The sequence below is a fragment of the Melanotaenia boesemani genome, chromosome 6, assembly GCF_017639745.1.
Source record: "Melanotaenia boesemani isolate fMelBoe1 chromosome 6, fMelBoe1.pri, whole genome shotgun sequence".
In the NCBI taxonomy this organism is placed as follows: domain Eukaryota; kingdom Metazoa; phylum Chordata; class Actinopteri; order Atheriniformes; family Melanotaeniidae; genus Melanotaenia; species Melanotaenia boesemani.
The window spans coordinates 10,747,997-10,767,206 of NC_055687.1; the positions used below are offsets into that span (position 1 = coordinate 10,747,997).

Sequence of the window (19,210 nt, forward strand, 5' to 3'; positions counted from 1 at the left end):
TTGTCTGTCGGGGCCTAGTCCTCCTAGGCATGTTGCGGGACCTCTGCCTTTCGGGGTGGGGTGGCGGCTGCCGATCTTGGCCCACTGGGACCTGTGCCCCAAGACCATGGGGGGCTCTTGTTAGGGCTCTCCTCTGCCACCCTTCGGGTGGGGCTGGAGTCGTCTTCATGGTGGGGTAGCTTGGGTTAGTGCTCCGGGGCTGCTGCTGAGGGCCCGGGTCTCTGGGCTGCCCTGGTCTGCCTCTGACCGCCGTAGAGGCGTGGTCGCATTTGCACGATCTCACTCATCACTCTTCATCACTGATCACTCCTTATTCCTCATGCTCTGCATGCTGACAGTCACTGAGTTGTCCAGTGGGTTTTTATACTAAGAGATAATTCTTTTTTAATTTTTCCTGTGAGTTAGTATCTGGTCACTGACTCCTCCCACAGCCCCGACCGCTTTAGTTTTATTCAGAACAAGTTGCAGACACCTGGAAACACGGGAGGTGGTGTCGCTCCTTCTCCATCATTTTCTATGTAAAGTAAGCGAGAATCGCTGCCCTCCAGCCAAGCAACAGGCGACATTCGTGCATGTAAAATGTTGCGTTCGTGCACGCAAACGTGCACACGGGGGCTTGCGACGCAACACAAAAAAATAGAAAAATGTTCAATTTTTGTGAGTTGCAACTAAATAATCCACCAGCTCCCAAAGTCACAGAGAGACAAACGTTATAAACAAACAGAACTTTTTTTCTCAATTAACACAGTGAACAATCCAGGATTTAAGAAACTCATCAACACTTTGGACAAACGGTATCACTGCTTTCTCAACACCATTTTAGTGGACTGTCTCTTTCTTCCCTGTATGATGAGTGTAGTGAGGGTGGTGTGAAAGGCGTGGTGACAGTCTGATGTTTTGCCACCGCTACGGACCTGTGGTAAAGCCGCACCAGAGCCGTATAGAAATGTCGCGCTACATTTTATTGACGCAGATTTCAACGTGAAAACAAAATTTTTTTCCAGATCACACCAGGCGGAACATAGCTGCTGGTCTGAGACAAACAATAGCTATGGGGACCTGGTGGAAAGAAAGTAGTCGGCATTACCACAGTAAACACTTCAAATGCCCCCCCCCCCCCCCCCCCCAACCTCTTATCTATAATTGTGTTAAATAATCAAGATTTCAATTTCAATCAAAATAATCGTGATTATCATTTTTCCCATAATCGAGCAGCCCTATTCAAAAGAATTGATTTGTTCATGAACGTCACATCTCTAGGAATGTGGCTGGTTAGCACAGGTGGCCTCATTCCAAGTTGTGGTGGATTTTTAGGTAGCAAAGCTTACTGAGTGCTTGCTGTGCTTAGTGTGGGTGAATCATGTGAGGGGCAGACCATTGTTTGGGCACAGCAGGAGAATTCCTGGCTGTGGTTCGTCCCATGTGGGGACTTGGAATGGTTCTGTGTTTAGTTTGGATTCACCTTTGTTTTCTCACTCAGTTCGGTTCAGGCTTTGGCTACACCTTTAGTTGTTCTGCCACAGTGGGTGCTTTGTGTTTAGTTACAGTGTTGGGCTAGATTAGTGTTTGGCTTTGGTTGTGACTTCCGTCACTTTAGTTCATGGATCTGCTGCTCTTTTGTTTGGTTTTAGCTTCACCGAGTCTCTGTACAGTCTTTTGGTTTCACTCGGTGGTTTTTGGTATAGGTTCTGGTATATTTCTTTCAGCAGGTCTGCTAACCCCAACACTCATTCATTTTGTGTTTTCTTTTTGTTACAGGCTTTACCCTCTGTTCCACATGTGTGCCAATAAAAAGTGCTCATTATAATTTTACCACCTGTATAACTGTGACAGTCATTTTGTCTAAAATACTTATTTTATTTCCAATATTGTATGTTTGTGTTTCTTTTTTGTAACAAGTAAATAATTAAGAATTTCAAGTTTAATTTATTACGTAACAGAAGAGTAAAGTATTTTGTGCTTTTATTTTGACACACCCCAAGTTATATCCGGTTGAGCTGCTCTCCAATAAGTAAAAGATAAACATCTAGCACGCACCGTAATGGTATGAGAGATATGCTGCAGGATGTAAACAATTTTGATATTTCCCGGAGACTGAAAATTCCCTTGCAAGGAGCATGCAGCCAATGAGGTATTTGTTTGTTTAGTTTTTATTTCACTTTAGCAAAAGTTTATTTGCAAGCTGTGCATGTTATTTTTTATGTCAAACTGACACTGTATCTTCTTTTTTTTCTTTAATATTTTTTATCAGTTTTCACGGTGAAATTGGAGAAGTCTTCAAATAAACCAGTTACCAGAAGCCACTTGTGTCTGCTTGTGCTTCGAGGGAGTTATAACCTGTCCTCAACGTTTTTATTTTCTTTGTTACACCCTTCCTCATACCCCTGAAAGTTGGGTCGTAACAAGTTCACCTTTATACAGAATATTAAACTATGTGCTCACTTTTTAGAAACATTAAGCCACCGGACACATAGAAAATATGATATAAACACCACCTGCATATAACACATAACTGTGTTGGATAACTCAGTTGGTACGGCAGCTGTCTCCTATGTTGGAGACCCAAGTTGAAATTACACAAGGGGCCATTTTAACACCTTCCAGTTGGGTAAAATACTTTGTTCTGTGTCTCCTGTAAAGTCATACAGCTCCATCTGCAGTCAAGATGCGTCATCTATTATGGACTCATAATTCTGCCACCTTAGGGATTTTAATTTACAAGGAAAGAATATAAAAATCTTTTATTCTTGTGTTTTGTTTTATGGATCGTTCCTAAACATTAGAAAACTTTGAGTTCTTTTTAATTATCCAGAGTTATGTTGCTACTGATTTCATTAAAACTCACATTTTTCAACAAAGTGACAACATGCTGATTAATGAAAACAGACTAAACATCCATTGGTTTAAATTTATATATATTATTTGATGAAACCTCATATGAAGGTTCTTTACATAAAATACTTTGTTCTGTGTCCCCTGTAAAGTCATACAGCTCCATCTGCTGGTCAAACAACAGCAAGAATTAAAAGTTAAACAGGAACCAGACCAGTCTTGTTGGTCCTCCATTTGCTGATAAATGACATCGCTGTAACTTTATCAAAGAAAATAAACAAAGTCAGACTTTTTAATGAGAAACAGTTGAGTGTATCTGTAATATTATACATGTATTTCTCTGAATGTTGATATCCATAATCACACCTTGTACAGACATGACATATAATGTAATTACATTTTAACTCAGTACAGCATTTATTCAATATACAAATATACAAATAGTAATATGAACAACTTTTCTTTTTCTTTATAATAAAAACAATTACAAACATTATTAAAAGAAAAACTTAAACACAAGTCTTTGTTATTTCAGAAATACTGTATACTATAATTTCATTAACAATTACATGGAGTTTGACTGCAGGTTTAAACAGATAAAGCTGCCTTTTCACAGAACCACTGCTGCTTTTCATCACAGCTCACTGATTTCCATCCTCCATTGTGGACAGAGATTACACATCGACCATCAGTGGCAGGTTCAGTCATCCAGGAGCTGAGGAAAAAGTTTGTTACAGTCAAATCAATTCCGCTTTATTTATTTAACATTAATACAAAAACATCTCAAAGCACCATATAGACATAATCAATTCAAACCAATTCACTCTGATCCAATTAAAATACATTAGTCCACTTTTTAGTACCTGTGTTCATACAAGCCAGTTCATAAAAAATATTATTTCAAATCAAGGCTGAAAGATTTTAGAACTCAAAGTGATGGAAATGTTGTGTCTCTTACGTGTTAGCTAAATCACTTCCATCAACCCACTTCCATTTCCCATCTTTTGCTCTCAGACCGATCCAGTATCCTCTGAACCCAGAACTGCCCCAACTGTTACCACTGACAGTTTCCTGAGAAATAAAAGAAGTTATCAGACATATTTAAATTATTAACAAACATAAAGTTCATGATTCTTTTCTTACCTTTTCATTGTCATCAGCTACAACAACCAGGTCTGAACCTTTTCCTCTGCAGTCTTTTTGAGCTTCTTCCCAGTTTTTCTGACCAGCAGAATCATGGTCATTTATTTCATAACAGCTGGACTGACTGTGTAACCAGCTGCTCTCACATGGTTTACATGTTCTTGCTGAAAAAACAAGGATCAATAAGAGACATGTTTACTGTGTAATGATATTATTAATATTCATTTTTTAACATGAATGTTTACAGTAGGTAAGTGAACATACGGCTGTCTTGTTGTTGACAGTAGGCGTTGATGCTCCATTGAGCTCGACTGGTGTTGAACTGAATCATCTCTGCCTCCAAGTTTTGAATTTGTTCTGTTAGCTTTTTCTTCTCTGTCTCCAGCTTCAGGTTTTGTGTCTCCAGTGTCTGGATTTTTGTCTCCAGGTTTCTCTTTTGATCTGTAAGGTCCATCTTTTCAGTCGTCAGGTTTCTTATCTCGTTTTTTAACAGAGATTGGGATTTTGTCAGGTTTTTGAATACACTTAGCTGGTCTGTCACATTTCCAAGGTTCCTGGTCAAGTTTTCTTTCTCTGAAGTTAGACTGCTGATGTGGGAGTTCAAGTTGTACTTTTCTTCCTGTAGAGCCGCTTGGTTGGACTTTAACTGGCTCGTCACGTCATGAATAGATACAACTGCAAAATCAAAACGAGATCTTTAATGGGTGAGGGTCTTATCCATTTTTGTTTGGCAGATCACCACAACTAAGCAATGTCATCTCTGCCATTTTCAGGTTTTTCAGCCTCCTGAGAGTTAAAAGAAAATCAACAGAAATCCCTCAAAAACGACCCAAACGCATAAGCTTCTTTATTTTTCTATACTGTCCCACTTCCAATGTTATAAAGTTCACTCAAAAATTTATAATAGCTTTTTACTGTTGATAAATGCATCATATAAACAGGAATAATAGAGTAATTGTTGAATGATTCTTCTTCTATAGCCAAGGATTTACAGTGTTCTTCCTTTCAAAAAAGTTTATTTATGCTTAGAAGCTCAGCTAACAACATTATTTTGACTGGTGTTCCCTGAGCTGCTATATCTTGCATTAAAACTGGCCTTATTAATTCAAAGTGTGGAACAAATGGATATAATGTACTGAAAATTGAAAGATAACAAAGAAATGATTATAAATTAGTGGCTATTCAATTGTAACCCCTTTAGCTAGATCCTGTGTGTCAGTGGTGTGTCTGTTTATTGTTTTTAGTTTTAATAATACTATAATAATAATACAATTCATGGTTAAAATATGATGGAGGCCTTTTTTTCATACTCACTGTAGACAAACAATCCACCTACTTCCAACGACAAAATGACACAAGCAATCCCAAAACAATAAGCCAACTTTTTAAAGCAACTTCTTTTTTCAGATTCCTTGTCTGGCAGGGGTCCTGCTGAGGTGAAACAGAAATAAACATGTCACTTTTACTGTCACTGAATCTGCTGTTACCCCATTTAGTTCAACATTTTCCCTGCAAGTTACAGCTCAGAAAAAATGTTTAAAAATTAATAATGAATAAAAAAAATGAAACAAAGTAAAGAAACAGAAAGTTGAGGCACTTTTTGATAGGCTAAAGCCTCATATCATCATCATTACATTTCTAAACATACACATTACAAACACACACAGAAGCTTGTTAAAGTCTCCACAAGAAGATCCAGAGATTTATGCAGTATTCTGTTCACAAACTAAACATTTCAAGCAACATTGGCAACATCAGTGTCAGCCTCTGCTAAAGTCATAATAAAGCATTAAAAACAAATGTGTAGCATTAAAATTAGTTTGTTATAGAAGCAATTTGCAAATCAGAATACAATTTTCTTAGGTACAATGTACCAATTTTTACCTCCAGCTAGTGAGAAAACATCAGTGGGATTTTACGAAGTTCCTTTTTTATTAAAACAGCAATGACAGACTTCATGTCGACATTAGCAGAAATGTTCTTATCCACACTTTTTTTTTATCTGCTTTTACCATTTGAATCACGTTTTTCAGTGGTTTCACTGTGAATCCTCACTTCTTCATGCACTATTTCCTTCTTTCTTTTAGCTGTAGGGTTAAACGGATGTTGTTTTGTGGTTAAATGTATTTTAAAAAATATAAAAATTTCTTTTTGCTTTAAATTGGCTCAAGCAGAACTGCAAAAAATGTTTGAGTGTAATCACATTCTTTTATGAGTATTAGGAAGCTGTGGTGAGTTTCACATACGTGGATAAATCTAAAGAAAACTATTATTTAAGCCCAATATACAGCAAATATGGACAATACCTTTGCACTAGGGCTGCACAATTAATCGGATTTTGATCGTGATCACAATTTTGGTGGCCACAATTAAATGAACCTGATCGTCAACAATATTTACATTCAAAACGCAACTCTGATCACATAATTCTCAACCTGTAGTCTGCCAACCACCAGGGGGCGAAAGCAAGGCCAAAGCTTTATTAGGCTGCCTAAAGAACAAACCCCTTTTACAGTCGGCAGCTAGTTGTACTCAGTATTGCCAACATAGCCAATAATACGTCGCTATATTTAGTGAGTTTTCACTCACCTCTAGCGATTTTTTTTCCCCAAAAAACGACATGCGACAAACTAGCGACTTTTTCTGGTCAAATTGGAGACTTGTAGAATGACGTGAAAGAGCGTATAGTTTACTATTCAATGAGGACTGGGTGCTACAGACTACTTCCCCGCTCAAAGGCACTCAGAAGAGGCTTGTTCCTCACACAGCAGAGCTGCATTCAGAGCAGGAGATGATCGCTGCTGTTTCATGCCCAGGCTGAAAGTTAAACGTACATAACTGCTGCTGGATGATCCCGCGCTGGCTTACAGCTAAATATTTTAAAAGGTTAAAAGTGTTGTGACATGTTGCAGACTGCTAATTAAATAAAAACATTACACTTAAGAAAATTAAACTTAAGAAAAAAAGTAAATATTGACTGAAGAATTCTTTTTTTTTTTTTTTTTTTTTTTTGCTGTTCTAAAAATTTTTAGGCTCTTGATTTAGCATCTTTTGTAGCTCCATAATTTACATTAACTTGTCAAAAATTAATGGTAAATGTATTTGTTGCATTATTTATCATCTATTCTAATTTAAAGCTTAATTTTTCACAAAAAAATTGTTGCCTCATAGTTATAATTGGTGCAATAAAAATACATATTTTTCCAAACACTGTGAATAATCGTGATTAATAATCATGATTACAATATTAATCAAAATAATCGTTTTTATTATTTTGGTCATAATCATGCAGCCCTACTTTGCACAACATACCATTTATATCAGGATGTTTTTCAGTTGGTTCACTGTGAAGCTTCACGTCTTCATACATAACCTCTTCTTTCTTTTTGGCTGTAGGGTTTAAAAAATAGTGTTTAAAGATTAAATGTTTTTAACTGACGAAGTGTAAAAACTTGTCTCTGCTTGCTGATGACAAAGCTCTATATAAAAGCAAATGCTTAAAGAAAAGCAAAACTCTTAACAACTGTTTCTAAATGTAATTAGACTCTTTTACTTGTCTCTGAAAGCTGTGGTGAGTACTGCATACATGCTAAATTCTAAATAAAATAGTATTTACATCCAGTATGAAGGAAATATAGATCACGTCTTGATTAGATGCAGATTCAAATATTCTGCATAGTTTGTATATGATTCCTTAATGGCTTAACTGTAGCTCAACATCTAGTTTATGCCTCAATATATTATTGAGGAAAACATAAAATAAAATCAACTTGCAATTTTACCTTTTGGTCTGGGTCCTTTAGGTTTGAATACAACTGAAGCATTATTAATTTCTTCTTCCATCCCTGCTGAGTTTGTCTGGTCAGTAGCAGAGAGAGTATTACAGTAACTAAGAGGAAAGGTATCGTTTATAAGAAGTGGTGGTTTCCATTACTTTTGCTTTTAGTTGAGAAAATCATTTGTATGTTGGGTCCGGATATGACTTTAAAAACATGCACAATTTCTTCTTCTATTCTATTCTATTCTATTCTGTAGTCATTGGGCAGAGTCTTTTCTCCAAAGCAACTGAGAGTAAGAACACAAGCCAGAATTCAAACAGGAGGGGACATCATAATTAAGTTGTATTCAGACTGCTGTGAGTCCAGCTGGACACAGGTGCTGTCATGTAGTGCTAGAGGCAGTGCTTGTATTTTATCTTTTTTTATTCTCTCTCTATAATAGTCCTTTGTTTAAATACAAGATCACGATTTCATCATACAATACCATCTTGGGCGTGTGCACACAGCTTATTCAGTGCTGAGTTGAGCCAAAGAGCTGGACAAATCTTTCTAACGCATTACAACAAGCAAAAGAGTTAAGCTAAGTGTGGAAATGCTCCTTAAACTCTTTAGTGTTATACCCCTGAATTAGAAAGAATCACAAGAGTGATTAATACTGCTTCCCTGACGCGGTGGGTTTATTGCAGTCGCTGTACAAGTAAACAATATTGAACAAATATACCATGACAATCTACGGAAGAGAATATTGCAAAAACAACACATGTATAAAAACTCCAGATAAAGTTGTGAACAAAAAAAGTACGCTACTGCTACATCTCTCGAGGTAAAGTGTGGAGGTAAAGCAATTATGTCTCAAAACAATATAAAACCTTAATTTCACTTAATCAAACTAACATGAAACGAGCTATAATATGTTTAAACAATGTAATTACCGTGAAGACATTCATATTATTCACCTTTACCTGAATTAGGGTAGAAAGAATCACGAGAGTGATTAATACTGATAAACCCACCACCTCACACGGTAGGTTTATTACAATGAGGAAACAGCGCTGCAATTCCCCCTAGTGGTAGATGAACCAATTGATCCCAGAGCAACAGGATTTAAGGCCTTTTAGCTGCTCACCCATGCATAATGGATTACATTGAACAAAATGACAAAATCCTTATAAATGAAATATGAGATTAATAGATTTTTAACTGCTATTTAACTCTTACATGAATTATTTTGTTTTACTATTTATTGAAAACCTTGTTACTGTTTTTCACTTTTTTACCTCTTAAAATGAAATCACCATATGAATTACCCCATCTTAAGAAAGTACAAAATGTGGTTATGAGAGGGGGTATGCCTGTGTTATATCAACCCATCACACTCTCCCCTACTTGAAAAATGTCGTCCCGACATTATACCATCAAATACACAACATAACTCATCAATCTCTTTGCATTAAGCAGTCCTTCAACACTTAGCAGTGTATTACGTGATCACACTTGATGCTCAAAATAAGTGGCATTAACACAGTCCATATCTGTAGACTGATGACTATAAAAGTCTCAAGTCTTTGTGTGAATCTTCACATCAACAGTGCGTGTAATCATTAGGAAAACTCTTCGGTCATTTCCGATGACAGTCTGTTAGTACAGTTCTTCTGTCAGCCATGGAAAGTGTGAACTCACGTTTGCTGGAGTCCATACATACTAGGGGACTGGGCATAGTATGACTGCATGAGTAGAAGCCAAGGGACCAGTCCTAGATAGACAGGGAGCAGTTGTGGTGCAGGTTGGACACTGTAGCAGGATGGGATGCCTAGCTGATCATATGTCATGCGTCTCGGTGAGGTTTGCTGCTGTATTTCCGGACTTTGAAGTAGTGGCATAGGCTTGTGCAAAGCGTGTGAAGTGATCAACAATCACTAGGATATATTCATATCCGCCTTTGCATTTGTCAAGATGAAAAAAGTCTATACATACAAGTTCAAAGGGCTGCACTGTTATAATGTTTGTCAAAGGGGCTCTTATATCACAACATGTTTTTTTCTGTTTGAGGCAGGAACATGTTTTAGTCACATAATGCTCAATGTCTGCATGTATGGCCAAAAGAAACGGTCACGTGCTAGGGACACTGTACGGTCAACTCCCTGGTGGCCCATGTTATTATGCAGCTCTTTAAGTACAGTGTTTTTATACTGTTCTGGCAGGACTAGCTGTTTGCAGGCATAGGTGATTCTGTATAGGAGTCCGTCACCATCTAATGTCAGCTTATCCCATTCTCTGAACAGACATCTTGTTTTAGGGTTGAATGTTTTTAGTTCTTTGGTGGGTGGCTTTATACCTGATCATTTACAGTTTAACACTGGGCTCATTACTGGATCGGTCTTTTGTGCTTCACTCAACTGATCTTTTGCTATGGGTGTGATTGATGTGTCAGCTGACTCAGCTTGTGTGACTGATATGACTTCAGCTGACAGTGTCTGTGTAGAAGGAGAGTCATTTTGGACTTCAATGGCCTGTATAGCAGCTGCAATTGTGTCTGGGGGCAGCTCATCGGAACAATCTCTGAATAAAGTCTCTATATACAGTGTTACAAAAGCTGTGAGTGGGCGACTTTCCTCTGACATAAAACCCTGGTGGTATGCTTTCCCCTGGTCTAAAAGGGAAAACCAGGAGTTACCACCTAAGCTGTCCATAATGTCTTGGACTCAGGGTATGGGCTGGCGGTCAGGCTAGGTTTTTCTATTCAAATCTCTGTAATCTATGCACAATTTCAATGTGCCATCTTTTTTTCTAACACACACTACTGGTGAAGAATATGATGAGGTTGACTTTCTGACCCAGCATTGTGCTATAAGATTGTGCAAATAACTCTTCATCTCTTGGTATAGTGGGCTTGGCACTGACATGTATGTGCGTTTTACTGGCTCATTGTCTTTAAGTGATATAGTAATTTTTAAGTTCTCAATTGAGCCTATGTCATTGTCTGTTTTTGAGAATGAACCACACTCTTTTCTAAACATCTGTTTGACCTCTCTGCTCTTCAATAAAATGACTGCGGTCTACAGGTGGATCCCACTTTTCACCAGAGCTATCAATAGTCTGTGTGCTAGTGTGGTTGACAGTGGCTACAGGTGTGGCTTTTTCAAACACCTGGGCAGGTAAGACAGTTGCAATAGTTTGGACTGTACCAACTACAGTACGACCTAAAAGGACAATATCATGGTCAGTAGGATTAGACACATCTAATGTAATAAATGGCAAAGTACCGCTTTTAACTTTAACCAAAGTGTCAAAAAACTGAAGGTTATCTGGCCACTGAGGATTTAAATCTGGCTCAAATAACATGGTCACGTCCTCTTTAAAAGGCTGTGTAGCTACACGACACTCAACCTGAATGTGACTTTGTTTGGGTACAGTAATAGAGCCTTTCTTGGTTTTCACTCATCCACTGTGTCTGCACTGACAGCCTGTATAAAAGCTTTCACCTTGTGTTTTTTAGGCTGGGAAAAGCTTTCCTCGCTGTGCTTTACTGTTTTGTTTTTTCAGTATTATTCAGGATGTATTTAATGGCATTGTAACCTATTATAGGACGTGGCAGATGCCCACCTTTCATTACCAGCATGAGGATGGTCAGTTTGTCAGCTGTGTCTGTTCCAGAACAAAGTTGGAAAGTTGTCTCAATCCATCCAAGATAAGGCACGTTGGTTCCATTTGCTGCAGTCAGGGTTAATTCGGGGGACTCCATGATCTCTGCAACATCTCTCAACTTCAAGTGTGATAAATAGTCCCCTTTCCATTTTTCATCGATAATTGACACTTGCGAGCCTGAATCCCACAGAGCCTGAAGTCTGTGGCACTGCCTGCCCACCAGTGATGTGACTCTGTGTGGTGTGTTTACCTGGGCAGGTGTCAGTGGTACATGGGTTGTCTCATTCTCATTGTCAGTCTTTAAGCCAGTGCATTGTATTTTGTGTTCTTTCCAGTGTTGTCTTTGACATGCTTTTGAGCAATAAAGCATGTTTTTACAGGATGAACTTTGTCTCAATCCTTTGTCAGGACGTACTTGTTCACAATTAGCACATTTCTGGGACACACAGGTGGTGTTTAACACTCGTCCCTCAGTGGTAACCATTGGCTGTTTAAATGCCTCTCTTTTTATGGTCTCATGCCTCTCATTTCACATCCTGCCTGAAAGTGCTCTCCACTCCCACAGAGGTAGCAATAGGTGCAGTGTTCATAGGCTCCAGTTTGTTGGCAGACATAACACTTTCTCTCATGGTGAGCAGGACGACTCAGGTTGTGTTGAGCTGGATACTGAGGTGAGGTTGATATGGCGGGGGGCCTGATAGCTGTGACACTGCTGTTGCTGGTCCCTGTCATGCTGCGTTACTTCGGGCTAGGTGTATGGCTGAGGGGTGGACACTAACTGCTGTAGTGTCTCCTTAATCTGAGACATCCTTAATCTGAGCTATCTCTGCACTGAGAACTTTCAGGGAGGCTATACCTGTCTTAAGCTTTGCTAGCTCAGTCAACAGTTCAGGTGGTATCTTAGCCTTGACTTCTTTTATTTGGTTCTTAGCTGGTAATGTGTCTTCTGACTGGACTACACTAACATTAGTAGCAGACTGTGTTGCTAGACACCTTTTCTTGTTCCTTCTCTCTGTCTCATCGGTACAAGCTATATTTTATTTTTCTAACAGGAGCTCGTAAGGAGTATCAGAGTCTATCAGGAGGGGCTGCATGTCTATTCTGACACTGTCACTCTGGAGGCCTGTCAATATAGTGTGTAAGCTCATACGCTGAACTAGAGCTGGATCATATTTAAGCCCTGACTGATTCTTGAGATGCAAATAAGACCTTCTGCTTTACGTTTAGGACCCTCATCAGGAAGCTCTGAGCTGTCTCTTTATGATTCTGTACCTCTGAGGCAAGTTGTTTGTAGAGCTCAGTGGCACCCTTTTCCTGAAAATGGGAACGTAGAATGCGGCGTAGAATGGGAAGAGTGAGCTGCGCCTTTCCCTCCGAGTAGCTTCGCAGCTGTGGACCTGGTAAAATAGCTCTAATTACAGCATCTACAATGCCAAGCTCTGAGTAGCCTTCGCTTAGTCTATTCTCAATCTGATGAGCTAGACTGGAAAAAGTCAGCTTGTCCTTCTGGCCTGGTTCGCCTATTTGGCCTGATATTTTAAAATCCTTTTGCCAGTAAGGGCTAGGTTGCTGGTGTACAATGGGCAAAGGCGAGCTAGTAACTGGGTGGCTAGTTGTTTTGGACTGAAAGTTAGCCACAGTGTTGATAGCTGCATTAGTGGTCTCCGTTGTCAGTGCAGTGACACTTTCCCGCTCACCTATTGACTCTTGTTCACTCCTACATTGTTTAGCTGTACCCAGTTCATTTTTGTGCTCCTCGTTATTTCAGTTACTTTGTCTTTAAGTAGCAATAGTTCTGCCATTCCTTCGTCCTCTAATTCTTCTATTTCTTCTCTCTCCAGATGGTTCATGATGCATGTTAACAGTGATAGACATGTTTTCCGGCTCACATCTATTTTGTCTGTTATTCTGAGAAACTCACAGATTGAAAGAAGATGATCTTTAGACAGGGTGTGCATTACACACACAACTTCTTCTAGTAGCTCTTCTGCCATTGACTTAGTGGCAATAAACAGGGAAAACATTGCGGGTACAGGTGACGCTGAGCTGTGTGGTCGTTGCCGTCTCTGATGATTGATGGCTACCTCGAAAACAAGCACTTGCAGTCAGCTACCAGCTCTCTTGGAACAGCAATGCCTTGCTTGCCGTAGTCTGCCTGGGTTGTATTAGGACTTAGGGATTTAGCTGGCTTGGACTTCGATGTACAAGCTGTGGACACCGGACATCTAAGCAGCCTCCAAATGTTATACCCCTGAATTAGGGTAGAAAGAATCACGAAAGTGATTAATACTGCTTCCCTTACGCGGTGGGTTTATTGCAATTGCTGTACAAGTAAACAATATTGAAGAAATATACCATGGCAATCTACGGAAGAGAATATTGCAAAAACAAGATATGTTGTATAAAAACTACAGATTGTACTGCTAAAAGGCTATCTTGGCGGCCTTTAGGCTGGATATGAAAATTGCAAGGTACTGAGACAAGTCGGCGTGCTCTTTTGATTTGTGCCACTTTCTTTCTGCTGCCCTGAGTCTGGCTCTGTGATTCCTTAGAACCTCAGTGAGCCATAGACTGGGAGGGTTTTGCCGAGCTGGTTTTGACACCAGAGGATAGAGTTTTTCCAGAGAGGACGCGAGAGAGGAGCAGAGTGTTTCGTTAGCCTCATTAACAGACAGTAAAGAGAAGTCTGAATATGAAGGGAGGGTAGAGTAAGCCTCGTCACACAGCTGTGTAAATCAGTTTCAGTGTGCATAATGAAATGATAAAAATAAACCATGGAGAAAGGAAAAATGACAAACTGATTTGTTCCTGCCTGCTGCTTCTGAAAAAATATTTTTTTTAAATGACAGTAATAGCTAAATTAGCTACAGAACATAAATGTAGAACAGCTGAAACATGAGCTAATATCAGTGAGTGTTATACCAAATAAGTGAACAAGTATGGATAAAAAAGTAATGCAAGATTAAAGGGAAGATAAAGGAGTGATAGTGAGTGAATAGAGATGCACAGGGAATTAGTGAAATATAAGTCAATTAGGAATCCAGTTTTAGGTGATTACTACTCAGTTTTAGTGAGTGGAACATGGAAAGCAAAAGGGGACAAGGCAGTTTTAATAAATATTTAAACAAGTTTCAATAAAATTTGCCGCCATTTTTTGTACACAGCAGTCAATAAGAGTGTCGCGACTCTGAGTATATCGACGGCACTGTGGTAAGCTGGTCTGCAGTCAGCAGTACTTGACTGTGTCTCCGTCTGCGCACAACGTTAGTGCACTAGAATGTAGTTCGTAGTGTGCACTCATAGATATATACACTAGATGTCGCATTCGGGCTTGTCAGGCACGTCAACACGGCCGCCATCTTGGGCCGGGGTTTCACACCTGGTCAGATCAGCCAGACTGTGTGTGTGAAACCAAAATGCCAGACTTTTGTGCTGCTTATGGATGTTCCTGTGAAAGAAACACCAAAACCAAGAAACAAGAAAATAAAAAATGTTTTTGTTAGTAAGACGATGATTACAGTAAGATGGTTTAAGTGGCAATCACCCACTATAATTGTGCTAAGTAGGTCATTTCAGCATTATCTATTAAATCGGTTTCATGGCGCTAACACAAACTTTGACTGCTGAACTGTAGCTACAGAAGAACTGAGAACAGACCAATGTTGAGATGGACTTGTTTTGTATATTTCCACAAGATTATTTGAGGAGGCAGCATGGGTAGCAGCACTCAGGACGAGAGACTTTGTACCGAAGGACCTTTCAGTCGTCTGCAGCGGTCATTTTAACCCAGAAGACTTTGACAGGACCGGACAGTCAACTTGTTTAAAGGATAGAGTGATACCATCCATTTTTTATTTTCCTGACCATCTTTGCAAAGTTAGTGTTATGACAATTTCTCATGTAATCCTAATATTTCACTGACACAATGGAGTCCCCTCTAAATGATTTTAAAATATTTCTGGACGTTGAAGATGTGACTTCATTAAATTTCAGTCAGTCACACTGTCGACAGAGCTCCAGATAAAAGAAGTTGTACACAATTCAGTTTTTTAGAGTTTTATTTAATCAAGAGAGATTTAATATGAATTTTAATATTTAAAATTTGCTGCCAATGTGTCATTTTTTGCTTGACAGAAAGCAAATTTTGAGAAAAAGGATTTCTAAAGTTGACTTGTATCTGTGTGTCTGTTCTTGCTTAAATTAGCTTCATCTTCAAATAATTAATGTTTGAAGCCTGAAACAATCAAGAAGTCTGTGTGTTTTTAGTGCTGTTTAAGAAGTGAGATATTTATTTTTTCTCATTTCTGAAAAGATAGTGTTATTATTTCTTTTATACATTTTATATCTTTATATTTTACTTTTCGAGTGAGGGAAGGATGGAGCGGGAGATCGACAGGCGGACCGGTGCGGCGTCCGCAGTGATGCGGGCTCTGCATCGGTCTGTCGTGGTGAAGAGAGAGCTGAGCCAAAAGGCAAAGCTCTCGATTCACCGGTCGATCTACGTTCCTACACGCACCTATGGTCATGAGCTGTGGGTAATGACCGAAAGAACGAGATGTCGAATACAAGCGGCCGAAATGAGTTTCCTCCTCAGGGTGGCTGGGCTCTCCCTTAGAGATAGGGTGAGAAGCTCGGTGATCCGGGAGGGGCTCAGAGTAGAGCCGCTTCTCCTCCACATCGAGAGGAGCCAGATGAGGTGGCTCGGGCATCTGGTTAGGATGCCTCCTGGACGCCTCCCTGGTGAGGTGTTCCGGGCACGCCCCACCGGAAGGAGGCCCCGGGGCAGACCCAGGACACGCTGGACAGACTACATCTCTCGGCTGGCCTGGGAACGCCTCGGGATCCCTTCGGATGAGCTGGTGAATGTGGCCGGGGAGAGGGAAGTCTGGGTTTCCCTGCTTAGGCAGCTGCCCCCGCGACCCGACTCCGGATAAGCGGAAGAAAATGGATGGATGGATGGATGGATATTTTACTTTTTTGTGTGTGCCTGTTACATTTCTATTTTCTTATGTGTGCTCAAGTCAAGAGACTCCTCAAAATTTTGTTATGGTTGCAGAGAATCTTGAATCCTGTTTAACACAGTCAGAAAACAAACACAGGGACATGAACTCCACATAGAAGAATCTGTCACATCCAGGACCAGGACTCTCCTGATCTAAGATGACTCTGTGACCACGGATCTTCTAACCCTTTTTTCTATTATAAAGCATGTACTGTATGTTGTTATGTTGACCTGCTACAAAACTACAAATGAAAATGAGCTCATTTGCTAACTCTTGTACATTTGCATTTTAAATGTAAACTGAAATGTTGATTAATGTGCATTTTCCCTTAAAAAATCTGAATAAATAAAATAAATAAATACTCTATATGTTACTTCTCGCCATTCTCTTGGTGCTGATGTTGATCCTAATTAATGTACAAATGCAGGACCCACCGTGTTACCAGAGAATTGTCAGTTACATAGTGATAAGACATGCAGGGACTCAAACATGCTTTTACATAAAACGCTTAATTGTACAGCCTCTGTGAGATTGGGAAAAGCTCCCTCTGCTGGTCAAAGAACAGCAAGAATTAAAAGTTTAACAGGAACCAGATCAGTCCTGCTGGTCCTTCATCAGTTCACTTATAAAGGACGTCACTGCAAATTTAACAAAGAAGGAAAACAAACTCAGAGATCTTAATCAGAAACATCTGGATGTATCAGGACTCAGTCAGAATTCATTATTTATGGTGAGAATCTCACTTTTAAAAGCATAAAACTAAGTATGGTTTCAGCACAACAACATTTATTCTGTTTAAACAAAAAAATACAAGTTGTCATTATTTTAAATATATTATAAACTGTAATTAAAATTTACATGAACTCTGACTGCAGGTTTAAACAGATAAAGCTGCCTTTTCACAGATCCACTGCTGCTTTTCATCACAGCTCACTGGTTTCCAGCTTTGGTCTTTGACAGAGATTAGACATCGACCGATTAGCTCAGCAATCCAGGATCAAATCATTCCCATTCACTGACTTCCATTTCCCATGTTGTGCTCTCAGACCGATCCAGTGTTCTTAGAGCCCAGAACTCCTCCAACTGTTATCACTGTTTTCTGAGAAAAAGAAAGAGGAAGTTATCAGACATGTTTAAAATATAAACTCTCATAAAGTTCATGCTTCTCGTCCTACTTTTTTATTGTCATCAGCTACAACAACCAGATCTAAACCTTTTCCTCTGCAGTCTTCTTGAGCTTCTTTCCAGCTTTCCTGACCAGCAGGATTACAGTTATTTACTGCATAACAGCCATAACAGCTGGACTGATTGTGTAACCAGCTGCTCTCACATGGTTTACATGTTCATGCTGAAAAACAAGGATCAATAAGAAAAATCTTTAATGTGTAATGATATTATTAATGTTTATTTTTCAACATGAATGTTTACAGTAGGTAAGTGAACATACGGCTGTCTTGTTGTGGACAGTAGGCATTGATGCTCCACTGGGCTCTACTGGTGTTGAACTTAATCCACTCTGTCTCCATGTGTTGAATCTGTCTTATTAGATTGTTCTTCTCGTCCTCCAGACCTTTGATTTTCTCTAAAAAGTTCTTATTTCCTGCCTTCAGGTTTGAGATCTCACCTTCTAAGACAGATCTGGATTGGTTCAGGTTCCTCAGCTGCTCTGTCAGATCTTTGAGGTTCATCTTCAAGTTTTCATTGTCTGAAGTTAGATTGTCATTGAGGGAGGTCAAGTTGTGAACTGCAGCTTTTACAACCATTTTGTAACTGGCTCTGACCCTCATTTACTAACGTATCTGCAAAATAAAAATTATTTTCTTAATGGATGACGTAATGCAAATTGGATTTGATCCATTTTGTGTCTGATAAATCAACAAAATTAAGCTATTAAATCTTAATATAAGTAGTTCCTGTGTATGTTGGTGAGTATGGTGTTAACATGATAATTTAAGGATGATCAATGCTAATTTTTTATACTCACTGTACCTACAGACTCCACCAAGGAGTCCTATGGTGCCCGACAGCAAAATGACACAAATAGCCCCAAGGCAATATGCCAGTTTTTTATACTGATGTCCTTTTACAGCTTCCTGACCTGCCAACAGTCCTGATGAGGTTAATCAGATGTAAATATGGCTTTATATGTCAGAGTTTATAAATATACTCTGTTAATCTGTTAACATGCTTTTTATTTTGCTGTACAACTGGGATAAAGTTTAATTGCACATCTACTACAGTAGGTGGCAGCGGCGCTCTCATTGTCAGTGTGCTCAGGGAGTATTAGCTCTATGGTGCAGCAAAGAAACCCTGAAGAGACACCATGAAAAAATATTAAACAGGGATGAATAGAAATGACATTGCTAACGATCTTCAAGAACAGCTGGTAGATAAACTCAAACACAAATGTTTTGACTTACAGTTCGATGAAGCAACTGACAACAACTAAGACTGTTCGTTAAGACAGAGCCACGGCTGAAGAGCTATTCAAAATGATGGACTACTTCCTGACTGAGAATGGGCTAAAGTGTGAGAACTGCATTAGTGTTTGCAGTGATGGTGCACACACCATGTCAGGAATGAGAAAAGGACTTCAGGTACTTATCAAGAAGGCCTCATCTAAAGCTGAGTGAACACACTGTGTTATACATAGAGAGGCAAACTGTGCATAGCAAAGCAAACTACAGGTGGCGTATGTAAGAAAAACTTTTCAGATTTCAGTGTGTGCGCATGCTTTTCAGATAAAAGCATGCGCACATACGTCCCACGCCTGTTTCCATTCATAAATCAGAATCAACTCTAAAGTGG

The 19,210-nt window shown here is 39.3% G+C and overlaps 1 protein-coding gene across 5 annotated transcripts; it reads right to left on the reverse strand.

The window, feature by feature from the left end:
* Positions 1 to 3,101: 3,101 nt before the first annotated feature.
* On the reverse strand, positions 3,102 to 8,785 carry LOC121641814 (C-type lectin domain family 4 member G-like). 5 transcript variants are annotated; one of them, XM_041988129.1, is made up of 9 exons: positions 8,687 to 8,747; positions 7,758 to 7,833; positions 7,288 to 7,365; positions 5,988 to 6,062; positions 5,290 to 5,406; positions 4,240 to 4,650; positions 3,976 to 4,139; positions 3,791 to 3,903; positions 3,102 to 3,547 (listed from the first exon to the last, which is right to left on the reverse strand). In XM_041988129.1, exons 1-9 carry the CDS (start codon positions 8,699 to 8,701, stop codon positions 3,421 to 3,423), a joined length of 1,176 nt encoding a protein of 391 aa, XP_041844063.1. In that variant the 5' UTR covers positions 8,702 to 8,747; the 3' UTR covers positions 3,102 to 3,420. The 5 variants fall into 5 exon arrangements, with proteins under 5 accessions (XP_041844063.1, XP_041844066.1, XP_041844065.1 ...); XM_041988132.1 differs by lacking the exon at positions 5,988 to 6,062 and having other exon boundaries at positions 5,290 to 5,403; positions 8,687 to 8,744; XM_041988131.1 differs by lacking the exon at positions 5,988 to 6,062 and having other exon boundaries at positions 8,687 to 8,742.
* Between the last annotated feature and the right edge of the window lie 10,425 nt (positions 8,786 to 19,210).

What these genes read in the sequence shown, in the direction of transcription:
- LOC121641814 (XM_041988129.1), bottom strand. An exon ending in AAAACATCCTGATATAAATG is followed by an intron (nt 6,063 to 7,287) that starts GTATGTTGTGCA and finishes TTAACCCTACAG; the next exon opens with CTAAAAGAAAGAAGGAAATA. An exon ending in AGGTGGATTGTTTGTCTACA is followed by an intron (nt 4,651 to 5,289) that starts GTGAGTATGAAA and finishes TTGATTTTGCAG; the next exon opens with TTGTATCTATTCATGACGTG.